Below are 13,189 nucleotides of genomic sequence, written 5' to 3' on the forward strand. Positions count from 1 at the left end.
GCTCGCGAACGAGTGTCTAACGAATGGAACGCGAACGTACTGATTCACCTCGGAGTTGACGCTTCTCGATTTCCGTCCCGCTCCGCGCTCTCACTATCTCTCTCTCCCTCTCTCTATCACTCTGTCCTTCTCGTTCTCTCACTCTCGACGTCGCTCCCGATTCCTCGCGCGAATTCAGCGTCGCACGCCGATGGATCGCGGTCGCGCGGCGCCGATCCCTCGGCCCTCAGACGGACGGAACGGCTCCGAGCCGTTCGCTTCCGGAAATTAGCCCCTCGCTCGACTTCTCCCGTAACAGGCTCGTCAAAAAGATACGCGTTCTATCGCGAGACTGCAGACATCTTGGATCGCGGACGCCGAGGTGTGCTGGTGTGCCGTGATTGCCGTGCCATGGTGTGTATATGGACGACGTCATGACGTCACTTCCGGCCTCGCGCCTCGCGCGACGATCAACGGATGAGGACGCGAACGTGGTACCGAGAGCACGCCGTCCGCGTACTCAAAATTCCGATTTCGTGAGTGGACGGGCGCCCACGACGCGGCGACGCGGCCACGGCCGGGAGCGAAGCGGCAAATCGGCAAATGTCGAGCGTAGACAGCGTAGTACCTGACTGACCGGAAGTGAGCGCGCGGTCGGGCGATTTGAACGAGCAAGCGCGAATTTATCACGGACTTCGGTGGACGGGGCGTAAATTTCCCGGAGACTCGCTTCCGTTCGCTCGAGAATCCGCTTCTCTTTTTTTCCGAGCCTCTGGAGGCCCAGTTTCACAAGTGTCGGTTAACTTTTAACCTTAAGCCGTAATGCCCGTATCAGACTACGGATTGGGATTGAGATTGGATTGAAATTTGACCAATTAGAGCATAGTTCACTAAACTTGAAGTTAGTTTTCTTTATTCTGATTGATTAAAGGCTAATTTATAGAGGCCGTAACCGTTAATTTAAGCCGTAATCTTCAAGAAATTGACCAATCACAGTCGAATGTGAGAAGAACAATCGACTGTGATTGGTCAATTTCTTAAAGATTACGGCTTAAATTAACGGTTACGGCCTCTATAAATCAGCCTTAAGGGCCGATATCACAGTCTCCGATTAACGTGATTCTCCGATTACACTCACTCTTCGTCTCTTTCTAGGGGGACAGTTAGAAAGAGATGGAGAGTGAATTTAATCAGAGAATCACGTTAATCGGAGACTGTGATATCGGCCCTAAGGGCCGGTTTCACCATCTCCGATTAACTGTAACTTTTGATTAAACTCACTCTTCGTCTCTTTCTAGGGGGACAGTTAGAAAGAGATGAAGAGTGATGCTGGGTCTACAATGCGAGTCGCAAAGTCGTGAGTCGCAAGAATTGACCAATCACAGTCGAATTTGAGGAGAATAATCGACTGTGATTGGTCAATTCTTGCGACTCACGACTTTGCGACTCGCATTGTAGACCCAGCATGAGTTTAATCGAAGGTTACAGTTAATCGACGTTGGTGAAACTGGCCCTAAATTTCAATCCAATCTCAATCCCAATCCGTAGTCTGATCACGGCTTTAGATTAACTCACTCTTCGAGCGCGAGGAGAATAATCGACTGTGATTGATTTATTTTTGGTAATTATGCATAAAAGGGACATCCTCTCCGATGACCTTGACCTTGACATATGTTGTCAGGGTCACCCTCCTGAGTGACCTTCAGAAGGTTTTAGCCGGCGGTTATTGTTTGTTAAAAAGTTATAAACAAAAAAAGTTTGAAAAATATAGCAGCTATTTTGAGTATTATTGGAAGCATCGACATATAGTATGGACTACGCGATCCCTATATGAAAGCCTTCAAAAAGTGTCCGGTAGAGTTGACCTCTACCTCGTTCCCTCTTTGTCTGTACGCACTGGATAGAAAAAGACAGCTTGACCTCTACCAGTCGCTATCTCTTTTCTTCCACCGGTGTGAGTCGCCGGTCATATTTTTCTATACCTGTGCGCAGTCCATACTATATGTCGAAGATTGGAAGGCATAAATGACTTAATATATATATATATGGGACGATCCACGTCACTTTTACCCCCCATCTGTCCAAAATTGGTATGGACGGATTTTAATGACCAAGGGCGGAAAATGTTTGTCTTGAAAAGAGCTTTCGAAAGGCGTGTGGCATATATGCGCAATTCAACATGGCGTCATAGTTATGGCTGCTTAAAGGGATAAATTCAAAATTTCAGATCCAACATGGGCAGATAAAACGGTGAAAAGTAACTAAATTCGGGTGAAACTCAGTATTTGGGAAATTTTGGGGTCGCTGATTACGAATCTGAACGTAAAATTGTGAAATTCAAAATGGCGGATCCAATATTGCGGATGCAAATATGAGAAACGGACGAAAATTCCAGTAAATGATCTGAAAACTCTTACTGGAAGGTTTTTTGGGTCGCTGATCACGAATTTGTAGCTAATTTGTTAAAAAACAACAGACAAACCGTGTTAATTGAAATTCTACTCTTAGCGTTACCCAGAGATGACGGCGTGGACGTGGTAGAAATTCATCTCCTTTGGAGTGCTTTATTTTCGTGTGTTTCCCTGGCCTCTCACGCTTCGGGGTGCTTTATTTTCGTGAGTTCACCTGTACTGTAGAATGTTCAGTGGTTGCTCACTAGCAGAGTACTGATAAGAGATTACAGTACATGAAATACTCTGCTAGTGAGCAACCACTGAACATTCTACAGTACAGGTGAACTCACGAAAATAAAGCACCCCGAAGCGTGAGAGGCCAGGGGAACTCACGAAAATAAAGCACTCCAAAGGAGATGAATTTCTACCACGTCCACGCCGTCATCTCTGGGTAACGCTAAGAGTAGAATTTCAATTAACACGGTTTGTCTGTTGTTTTTTAACAAATTAGCTACAAATTCGTGATCAGCGACCCAAAAATCCTTCCAGTAAGAGTTTTTAGATCATTTACTGGAATTTTCGTCCGTTTCTCATATTTGCATCCGCAATATTGGATCCGCCATTTTGAATTTCACAATTTTACGTTCAGATTCGTAATCAGCGACCCCAAAATTTCCCAAATACTGAGTTTCACATGAATTTAGTTACTTTTCACCGTTTTATCTGCCCATGTTGGATCTAAAATTTTGAATTTATCCCTTTAAGCAGCCATAACTATGACGCCATGTTGAATTGCGCATATATGCCACACGCCTTTCGAAAGCTCTTTTCAAGACAAACATTTTCCGCCTTTGGTCATTAAAATCTGTCCATACCAATTTTGGACAGATGGGGGGTAAAAGTGACGTGGATCGTCCCATATATATATATATATGTCGAAATAGTTTACGCATATACTTTCCACGCGAAACGAGGTGCCACATGGGTTCGTGGCGCGCTTTACAAGCTCGTTTAAGTAGAGGTGGTATTAAAGAAGTTAAAGTTAAGGCTATTGCACGTAACAAAGTTTTAGTCATAATCGTAAGGCCGTAAGAAAATAGACCAATCACAGTCGATTATTCTCCTTGAGCTCGAAGAATAATCGAGTGTGATTGGTCTATTTTCTTATGGCCTTACGATTATGACTAAAACTTTGTTACGTGCAATGGCCTTTAGTCGATCATCTGTGTGAATATTTGTGGCGATACAATAAACGAGCTTGTAAAGCGCGCCACGAACCCATGTGACAACTCGTCTCGCGTGGAAAGTATATGCGTGAACTATTTCGACATATATATTACCCAGCAAACACAGAATACACCGAGTGCGCAATTTGATAGCAAATTGTCGCCAAGATCCAATTCCGAATTTGATGCCATCTTGGCGACAATTTGCTATCAAATTGCGCACTCGGTGTATTCTGTGCTTGCTGGGTTAGTCATTTATGCCTTCCAATACTCACATATATTCAATATACAATTTATCAACAATTTACTGCTTTAAATGTTGTGTTTTGGTAAAGCAGCGACTTTCTCGCGAAATAAAGTATTCTCTGCTTTAACAAAAAGACTTCAATTTATCAACAATTTACTGCTTTAAATGTTGTGTTTTGGTAAAGCAGCGACTTTCTCGCGAAATAAAGTATTCTCTGCTTTAACAAAAAGACTTTAATTTATCAACAATTTACTGCTTTAAATGTTGTGTTTTGGTAAAGCAGCGACTTTCTCGCGAAATAAAGTATTCTCTGCTTTAAAAAAAAAAAAACGTAATATTAGTCGTTTATGCCTCTCAGTACTTAAAATAATTGCTATATTTTTCAAACTTTTTTTGTTAATAACTTTTTAATAAAAAACGACCGCCGGCTAAAAACTTCTGAAGGTCACTCAGGAGGGTGACCTTGACAACATATGTCAAGGTCAAGGTCATCGGAGAGGATGTCCCTTTTATGCATAATTACCCTAAGAGCACAGTTGACGGAAAGTCGACGGCAAGTCGACTTTTATAAGTCGACTTCTAGTCGACTTCTAAAAATGGTGGAAAGTCGACTAAAAGTCGACTTCTAAATAGTCGACTTCTAAAAATGGCGGAAAGTCGACTAAAAGTCGACTTCTAAATAGTCGACTTCTAAAAATGGCGGAAAGTCGACTAAAAATCGACTTCTAAATAGTCGACTTATAAAAAGACGAAAACAGGTCAAGCGGCGCGTCATGCATCATCAATATGGCGGCGAATCTCGAGGAGGCTGGAGGACCAGAGTGGACCAGAGTTTACGCGAGTGCGAGGAATACGTGCCGCGAGACAGGACACGATAAGACGCCAGATAGTTTTTGCAGGTATGGCGGATCAAGTCGCGAGAAAGGTTTTGCCCGACGAGGTAAAAGAGGATCAGGATAAGGCCAAGTGGAAACATGCTTACAGGTTAGGTATGGTGTGTTATTAATTATCATCGATAATTAAGACCTATTGAATGCGACCTCTCCATTCTGTATCATCTTTCAGAACACCAGAAATGAAGGAACCTGTGTTCATGCATTCTTCGTGAGTTCTACGGAAAATCAGTCCGGAATAGGTGGTTTATAAAGAGGTGTACGAAACGAATAAGATGTACATGCGAGGTGTCACGGTGATAGAACCCGAATGATTGCCGAAATTCGCCCATGCTATGCCATCTTAGTGAACCATTGGTTGATCCACCGCCAAGGTATTTTTATCACAATTGTTGCTTTATAATGTTTTTCCTACTTATTTATAAAGATATTTATAGATATAATCAATGAACCGGGAGGATCATTTGCCGCGTGTCTGGTACATTCGGAAAGGCCGAATGGGCACTACCATCGATGGATATAGAGCATCCGTGGACGGTGTCAAGTGGTTAGCGTATTTCTTCTTGGAGGGTCAAGTGTGCCCTAAGCTGAAACGATTTGTTCTGTCGCTGCTGACGACACCTGGGAGCATCACCAAGTCATGGGCCAGGTAAATCGTTATTCTATCTCCTTTCGATTTCACGTTGATTCATCGAATAGATTACATCAATTCAATACGATTTTTTCAGGTTGATACCACGCACTCAAGCAATAGTACAAACGCTGCAGTCGCAGGGAGTCGTGTCCAAACACAAACTGCTAGAAATCTGAGGTTCGGATAAAAAATGTGAGATTTTAATTTATAAAATAATATTTAGATATTATCATAGACTTCTATACAATACTAGACCGCTGACAGACATCTCGGCCGTGATGCTTGCCGCCATGTTGATTTTAGTCAAGATATGCTATACTACTATTCTATACAAGTGGTTTTATACAAGATTTCTATACAATAGTTTGGCATATACAGAATGTCCAAAAGAAAGGGTTTAATACTACAGGAGTAGTGGTTCGATTTCGGCATCCAAGTACGCTACACGTCGAAGGCATGACTTACAAACTTATTGATAACATGTACCAATATTTAACACATAAACATTTGCCTGCTTCGTTATGTACTGTAATAACGAATGCAGATAAACGCACATCATGAGCAACTGAACACCCGATAGTGACTTATTGTTAATTCAATATGGCCGCACCCTTCACTAACACTTGCACCTTGCACTCGCATCAGCTTTTCGGCAGTGCGTCCATAGATGTTAGTGGTCTAGTATAAAAGTCTGTGGATATTATATATTTATAATAATATATATATATATATATATAAAATATTATTATATATTTACAACATTATGATAATAATATGATATATATTTATATAGCTAATTTTGCATATTGTTTCACGATTAACGCTGGAATGTTTTAATTTTAGTTCTGTTATTGTCAGCTTACCAGAAGTGGCTGCCGGAATCCGCGCACGCAGAAGTGGCACAGATATGGCCGCCTTTGTAATTAAGAATAAAACATTAGGATTGTAATTATACAGTTTTTTAGATAATTAAATTATTTTATATATGAAAAAAAATCGAAATGCATCAGTTTTAGCCCTCCAGCAAGGGGTCGATTGTGTATCTTGAAATAATGAGGTAAAAATTACAAAAGTGAGAAAATTCATTAGCGTATCTACGATTTTATTTATCAAAATCTAATAAAATCTGTTAACTTTTGTTATTTTTACCTCGTTTCAAGATACACAATCGACCTTCAGACGTACGCGGCGGTTTATTTTATCGACTTTAAAAGTTGGCGGGAAGTCGACTTTTCGTCATGACGGGAAGTCGACTTTTCATCATGACGGGAAGTCGACTTTAAGTCGGTGGTTTTTGCGACATTCGCCGACTTCAAGTCGACTTCAAGTCGACTTTCGTCCTTAAAAATGTCGACTTCTCTGCCAAGTCAGTTTCGGTAAAAATCGACTTCAAGTCGACTTAAAGTCGACTTTTTGCTCTTAGGGTGCCATTACATGGAGCGCGGAAACGCGGAAACGCGGAAAGAAAGTAACTAGATTCCGCGTTTCCGTCGCTTCTTTCTATCGCATTTGAGCGGAACAGCGGAAATCATGCGTGTTTTGTGTGTGTGTGTGTGTGTGTGTGTGTGTGTGTGTGTGCCAAGAAGTGCTAAACAATAAACATCAAGTATATAACTTTAACAGTTAATATCTCAAGCTTGAGATATTAAATACATATACAATATTTTATACAAGCTTGAGTAACTCATTGAAGATTGTTGATGACATTCTGAGATAGTTGAAGTATTTTTCGGGATCTGTCAATCTCATCTCTACAAGTAAATTGTTGCTGTCACCTTGTGCAAGTCTTCTTTCTTCGGTAAAAATAGGTCGTACCCATATTCTTCGATTCTTTTTGTCTTCCAATTTCTTGTAACGCAAGTACAAATAATACATTGAAGTCACTTTTTTCATTGTTATTTCTGCATGTCTCATCGGTTCATCTCTTGCTTGTATGAGAAACTTCATAATAATCATTAACATGATATTTGGATCCATGATATACTTTTAAAATAATTAATAAAATACACGAAGTACAAAATAACTTTTTCTTCCGAGATTTGTAATCGATAGAATATATATATATATATATATATATATATATATATATATATTTGGAGTCTTTCGCACGTGCCACAACTAGCCTGCACTAGGAGTCACGGCTATAGAGCACTTATGCATTAGCGCTTGTTCTACCGAATAGTTTATAACAATTAAATCACTTTTCCAATTTCACGGAGAAATATCCACAATATTCTAAGCGGGATAGAATATATTATAAAAATACATAACCTATCTGAGGTATCTGCGTGCAACAGTACAGAGAAAAAGAACGAACATTTGACGCGTCCGTTCCGCGAGTTTGTTTCTCCTTATATTACATGGAGCACAATTTGCGCGGAAAAGCGGAACAGTATAGTGACAAATAGACATTTGTATTCATTTCTTAAAATTGTGTTTACTTAATTCATTGCAATTTTTATTAATATGCTTATCTTTTCAGCTTATCTATTGAATACAAGCATTTTAATCAATAAATACCGTTAAAAATTAATATTTTATAATTCTCCGTTCCGCTTTTCCGCTCAAAATGTGCTCCATGTAATATAAGGCATTAAAAACAGACGGAACGGATCGACGGAAATCTAGTAAATTTTGTCTTCCGCGCTTCCGCGCTCCATGTAATGGCACCCTGACAGCGACAAGGCATAATCGGTCTAAGCAATATCTTTGAATTGGCTGAACAGAATGGAAAATCCTTTTACACGATTAAAGTACGCACAAAAATGTAGAGGGCTGTACATGATTTTTTCTGATAAACTAAAAAAAATTTTATTTTTATAAATATTGTCTTCACCTGACGACAATATTTGCTTTATACAAAAATTCTGCAGTTTTTCTATAGAAAATAGTGATGCAGCCCTCTACAAAAAACTGTCAGGAATAATATCGTGCAATTAGAAGTAAGATTTGAAGCCTAAAAAAAAAGATATTACTTAGACCAGTGGAAGATGCAAGGTTAGGTGCTATCCTTGTCTATATCCTTGTCTATACAAGGACAGATATAGTCGGTGAGCACTTCTTTATCGACGCTGATCGAGTTCGCCTGCGGCTCCAGCATCCCCTTAAGGTGCGATTTCACGATGACGCTCGACGCTGGATTCGAGCGTCAAATCTGGTCACGTGATAGATTTCAGCCAATCCAGTGGTTAGGTTATATTTCGCGTCCCTCTGAATCTATCACGTGACCAGATTTGACGCTCGAATCCAGCGTCGAGCGTCATCGTGAAATCGCACCTTTATGCTTATATGTTTGTGCGCTATGCAAGTTTGTCTGGATAGACCTTTAGGGTGCCGTCCCATGCAGGACGGAATTTCGGAAAACGGAATCTCGGAATCATTCTGATTGGTTAGCCCCATGGGGCACAGTACAAGCCCCATGAGGCTAACCAATCAGAATGATTCCGAGATTCCGTTTTCCGAAATTCCGTCCTGCATGGGACGGCATCCTTAAGGCTGATTTATAGAGGCCGTAACCGTTGATTTAAGCCGTAATCTTTAAGAACTTGACCAATCACAGTTGAATGTGAGAAGAACAATCTACTGTAATTGGCCAATTTCTTAAAGATTACGGCTTAAATCAACGGTTACGGTCTCTATAAATCAGCCTTTAGGCTGGCGTCCCATGAAGCGGATAACGCGGAAACGGAACGAGCGTATCACCAATCACGGGACCGTTTCGACGGAATCTTTGACAGGTACTACGTTTACGCGAGCGTTACTTCTGTAGTAACTTACGATATATCACTCGTTTACGCGGAGTAAATTATCGCAAGTTACTACAAAATCCCGTTTACGCGAAGGAAAATCCCGTTTACGCGAAGGAATTATCGTGAGTTACTACAAAAGTAACGCTCGCGTAAACGTAGTAAGGCATTATATATGTTCTGTGTAGTAAGGGTTCTATCAGAATGATCCCGTGATTGGTGATACACTCGTTCCGTTCCGCGTATTCCGCTCCATGGGATACTAGCCTGTCACAGAAGGCGCCAGTGGCGACTTCCACGCCATTGTCTCTCGCAATTTCCTTTCATTTCCTTTCTTCGCGCACGTCGTTCCTGTTTGAAGAAAATCCGTCAAGATGGGTCGTATGCACTCGCACGGGTAACGTAACAATATTTGTAAAGTATTATCGATGCGATCTTTCGTTCGCAACAACGCTCGCGATTTTTGCGATACCAGATTTCTCATAATCGAGATGTTCCGACGGCGTGACCGTTCGGCAACCATGTGTTTACAGCTCCGTTGTCCGTTCTTGCCGCTTGAATGATGAATTATCCTCCGATCTGTCGAATTTATAGCGTATAACTGTCAAACTTTGTTCATGATTCGGGTCCTTACATGCGCCGTAGATCTCGGTCTGAATCGAACACACCGCTTCTCCGAGTACATAACCTTGCACGTGCACGCGGTGCAATTTGCGCTAGATAACCCCAAAGTTAAAGATGTCTTGTACTCCTCGCATCCAGGCGAGGATATTCCCCCCTCCCACCAAAGATGTTTGGTTTAATTGTGACGGCGGAGTACTGTATGACGGCGTAAAAATTCATCCCATAGATGCCGAGGAACACTTCGATAATCTTCTTCTTCTTCTTCTTAAATTTTTTGGCTCCTGCCGCCCAACGGCGGACAATACGGCCAACTTCGATAATAAAGAGCTTAATTTTTTATTATCATTCATTTTTATAGAATATTTATGCCTAGGTAGCTGAATGACGTCTAAAGACGTCTTTATGACGTTATATTGGCGTTCTGTTATTAATACGTCATTTGACGTCACTCTGCTACCTAGATGGTGTTTCTGAGAAACCACTTTTTAAATATTTCTTAGATGTTATATTATTAGCATTTTAAAACGATTCTAAAATGGTTTATTCTACAATATAGAATAAACCATTTAATCATATATATATATATATATATATATATATATATATATATATATATGTATATATGAATTTAATTATTATATATATTACTTATAAATTTTTAAATAATTTATTTAATGATTATCTCTTTTAGAAAGGGTATATCCCAGTCGGCACTTCCATACCGACGAAGCGTACCAACTTGGTTGAAGTTGACGCCGGAGGATTGCAAAGAACTTATTTACAAGCTAGCAAAAAAAGGACACACACCATCTCAAATTGGTAATTTTAATAATCCACTTATGCTTTTGCTGTGATAAAAGATAAAAGTCACATTAAGGTTTCTGAGCTCTTTCCGCTATCATATGAGATCGTGACATCATAGACGAGAAATGAGACGCTGAGAATTCTTGTATGTCATTTCCAAATAAAAAGATATTCGCGTAAAATAACTTTAGATCACTTTAACACACTTCAAAAATACTCCGAGATCTGTCCCTTTTCCTTGACAGTTAATAAACAGCCGTAAAGTGAATGTAATACGAATGCAGGCTTATGTGCAGACACATGACTAAGCTTTGTATCACATTCATTTTACGGCTGTTTGTTAACTGTCAAGGGAAAAGAATAGTCCTCGGAGTATTTTTGAAGTAATCTAAAGTGATTTTTTGAAGTGTGTTGAAGTGATCTGAAGTGTTATTTTACGCAAATATCTTTTTACTTAGAAATGGCACGCAAGAATTCTCAGTGTGTCATTTCTCGCCTCTAACATCACGATCTCACATGATGGCGGAAAAAGCTCAAGAGCCTTAACTGTTAATTTGCTAAGAGGATCTAGTATATCTGAAAGCAAACTGTCCAGGAGATCTTAGAATCTTTAATTTATCTCCTTAACCAAACATGTTTGCAAGATAAAAAGCAGTGTTTGATGTGAATACGATAACTCGTCATTTCACAATAGGTCATCACTGACATTTGTAGAACATTATCAAATTTAAGAATTGTTAAAGTGGCAAAAAGAAATGTGTATAATGTATGTATGTATGTATGTATGTATGTGTATATATATATATTTTTTTTTTTAGGTGTCATCCTTCGTGACTCGCACGGAGTGGCGCAAGTGCGATTCCGCACAGGAAACAAGATTCTGCGCATCGTGAAGAGTATGGGCCTGGCCCCCGATCTACCAGAAGATCTGTACTATTTGATCAAAAAAGCCGTTGCCGTGCGCAAGCATCTGGAGCGAAATCGCAAAGATAAGGACAGCAAATTCCGTTTGATTCTCGTCGAGTCGAGAATTCACAGGTTGGCACGTTACTATAAAGCAAAGGGATCTCTGCCGCCTAATTGGAAATATGAGAGTTCAACAGCCAGTGCTCTCGTAGCCTGATTTTGTTTATTGTATTTACATATTATGCTTTAATAAACTCCGGAGACACTAATTTAATTTTTTTCTAATACTACGAATACGCTAATATGATACTTTTTTTTCTAATACTACCGTTTTTCTAATGCTACCAAATTATTAACGTTATATATCAGTGCTGTCTAAAATTTGCAATTCTGGGAATTGGCTTGATATGTGCCTTTGAATGTTGCCTTTTTCTTAATAAAGATAGAAAAAGGAAGGTATAGGCTATAGACATAAATGTCGACACATATCGAATCAATGCCCAGAATTGCAAACCTTGGACAGAACTGTTATATATGCGTATATAGCGTGTTTGATAATAGGTATAATACCTTTCGTAGAGAAGATTAAATTAAAATGAATAGAAAAGTCCTCTACCATTTTGTGACTTTCACAATAATTAATTAAAAATTAATCAAGGATCTGTGAATAAGCGTGCATTTTTTTCTTATCGGATACTCGAAAATAATTCAAAATCGCGTTTTATTAACATAATAGCCTTGCAAAATGTATGCAAATTAGAAAAAATTAATAGAAATTTTGCCAAACCAAAAATTCTTCGAGTTTTTGGGGTTGACTTTCTCGAATTAAATTTATACTTTCTTCTATTTTTGTATGCATAACAGATCAATTTCAATTTTTTTCCATCCATCCTGTCTAAATGTTACGCGCGGCAAGAATGTCGAATTTTGAATTAATATTCATCCGATGCCACCGGACATTCCACTTGGCGAAGTTGCCTAAAAGTAGGCGCATGTCTAATCGAGAAACGAACGCACGGTACATTGTCCCCCGCATTCCAGAGATCGCAGGGCACAGGAATCGTTTGACAAAGAGAACAAGAGTGATTCCTCAGGTTTGCTTTAACGATCTGACGCTCTTCGCGACTTCGATCTGGAAGCAAGGAGTCAAATTTATTTAAGGCCACTTCGACCAAACTCCTAAGCAACGATTAATCGGTGATTAGTCCACTGGAAATGACCAATCGCATTTGTCAATCTGCTTAATGAGCAAATGCGATTGGTCATTTCCAATGAACTAATCAACGATTAAGTTAATCGGAGTTTGGTCGAAGTGGCCCTTAACTTGGTACTGCTCGCTGCCGCGGATACGCGCGCACCATACGCGGCACGGTACCAAAAATTTGTAATGCGGACGGACGACGCGTACGTGCACATGCAAGCATCCACGTACGTGACACGAGGTGGTAGGCCAACAAGACAAGGAGTGAGGTCCCGTGAGAGAGAAAAAGAGAAAGGTGGGAGAGGGTAAGAAACTGGTGGCGAGCTCTCACGAGGACTAGCGTCGTCGTTGATCCCCTCCGTCCCCTCGTGAGATATCGAGTCCCATATGTTACGTCCGATATGTTACGCGTGCAAAATAGTAGATTTCATCCGAATATAATTTCAAGGATATCTTCCTCGAAACTTTTTTTAAAAGGATAAAGCAAGTTTACCCACTACTCGTTTGCTCCGATCACCTCCAAAACAATACAATGT

At 40.0% G+C, this 13,189-nt stretch overlaps 2 protein-coding genes and 1 long non-coding RNA gene across 10 annotated transcripts; 2 read left to right on the forward strand and 1 right to left on the reverse strand.

Annotated features, from left to right (window-relative positions):
- The first annotated feature begins 311 nt into the window (after nt 1–311).
- LOC139776845 (probable ATP-dependent RNA helicase DHX37) lies at nt 312–6,368 on the forward strand. 8 transcript variants are annotated; one of them, XM_071713829.1, is made up of 6 exons: nt 312–393; nt 4,604–4,834; nt 4,911–5,112; nt 5,176–5,387; nt 5,467–5,564; nt 6,216–6,368. In XM_071713829.1, the coding sequence occupies exons 4-5, from the start codon at nt 5,185–5,187 to the stop codon at nt 5,546–5,548; spliced, it is 285 nt and encodes a 94-aa protein (XP_071569930.1). In that variant the 5' UTR covers nt 312–393; nt 4,604–4,834; nt 4,911–5,112; nt 5,176–5,184; the 3' UTR covers nt 5,549–5,564; nt 6,216–6,368. The 8 variants fall into 8 exon arrangements, with proteins under 8 accessions (XP_071569930.1, XP_071569933.1, XP_071569934.1 ...); XM_071713832.1 differs by lacking the exon at nt 312–393 and having other exon boundaries at nt 4,491–4,834; nt 6,231–6,368; XM_071713833.1 differs by lacking the exon at nt 312–393 and having other exon boundaries at nt 4,491–4,834; nt 5,467–5,549.
- On the reverse strand, nt 5,571–6,368 carry LOC139776848 (uncharacterized). The gene is made up of 2 exons (XR_011719210.1): nt 6,236–6,368; nt 5,571–6,063 (listed from the first exon to the last, which is right to left on the reverse strand). It is a non-coding gene; the product is annotated as an uncharacterized lncRNA (long non-coding RNA).
- Nucleotides 6,369–9,357: 2,989 nt separating this feature from the next.
- On the forward strand, nt 9,358–11,721 carry Rps13 (ribosomal protein S13). The gene is made up of 3 exons (XM_071713780.1): nt 9,358–9,515; nt 10,434–10,561; nt 11,365–11,721. Exons 1-3 carry the CDS (start codon nt 9,493–9,495, stop codon nt 11,667–11,669), a joined length of 456 nt encoding a protein of 151 aa, XP_071569881.1. The 5' UTR covers nt 9,358–9,492; the 3' UTR covers nt 11,670–11,721.
- Nucleotides 11,722–13,189: the final 1,468 nt, after the last annotated feature.

Source organism: Temnothorax nylanderi, unplaced genomic scaffold (assembly GCF_030848795.1).
Source record: "Temnothorax nylanderi isolate EJ_2023f unplaced genomic scaffold, tnyl_v1.0 TNYL_tig0130_pilon, whole genome shotgun sequence".
NCBI lineage: Eukaryota > Metazoa > Arthropoda > Insecta > Hymenoptera > Formicidae > Temnothorax > Temnothorax nylanderi.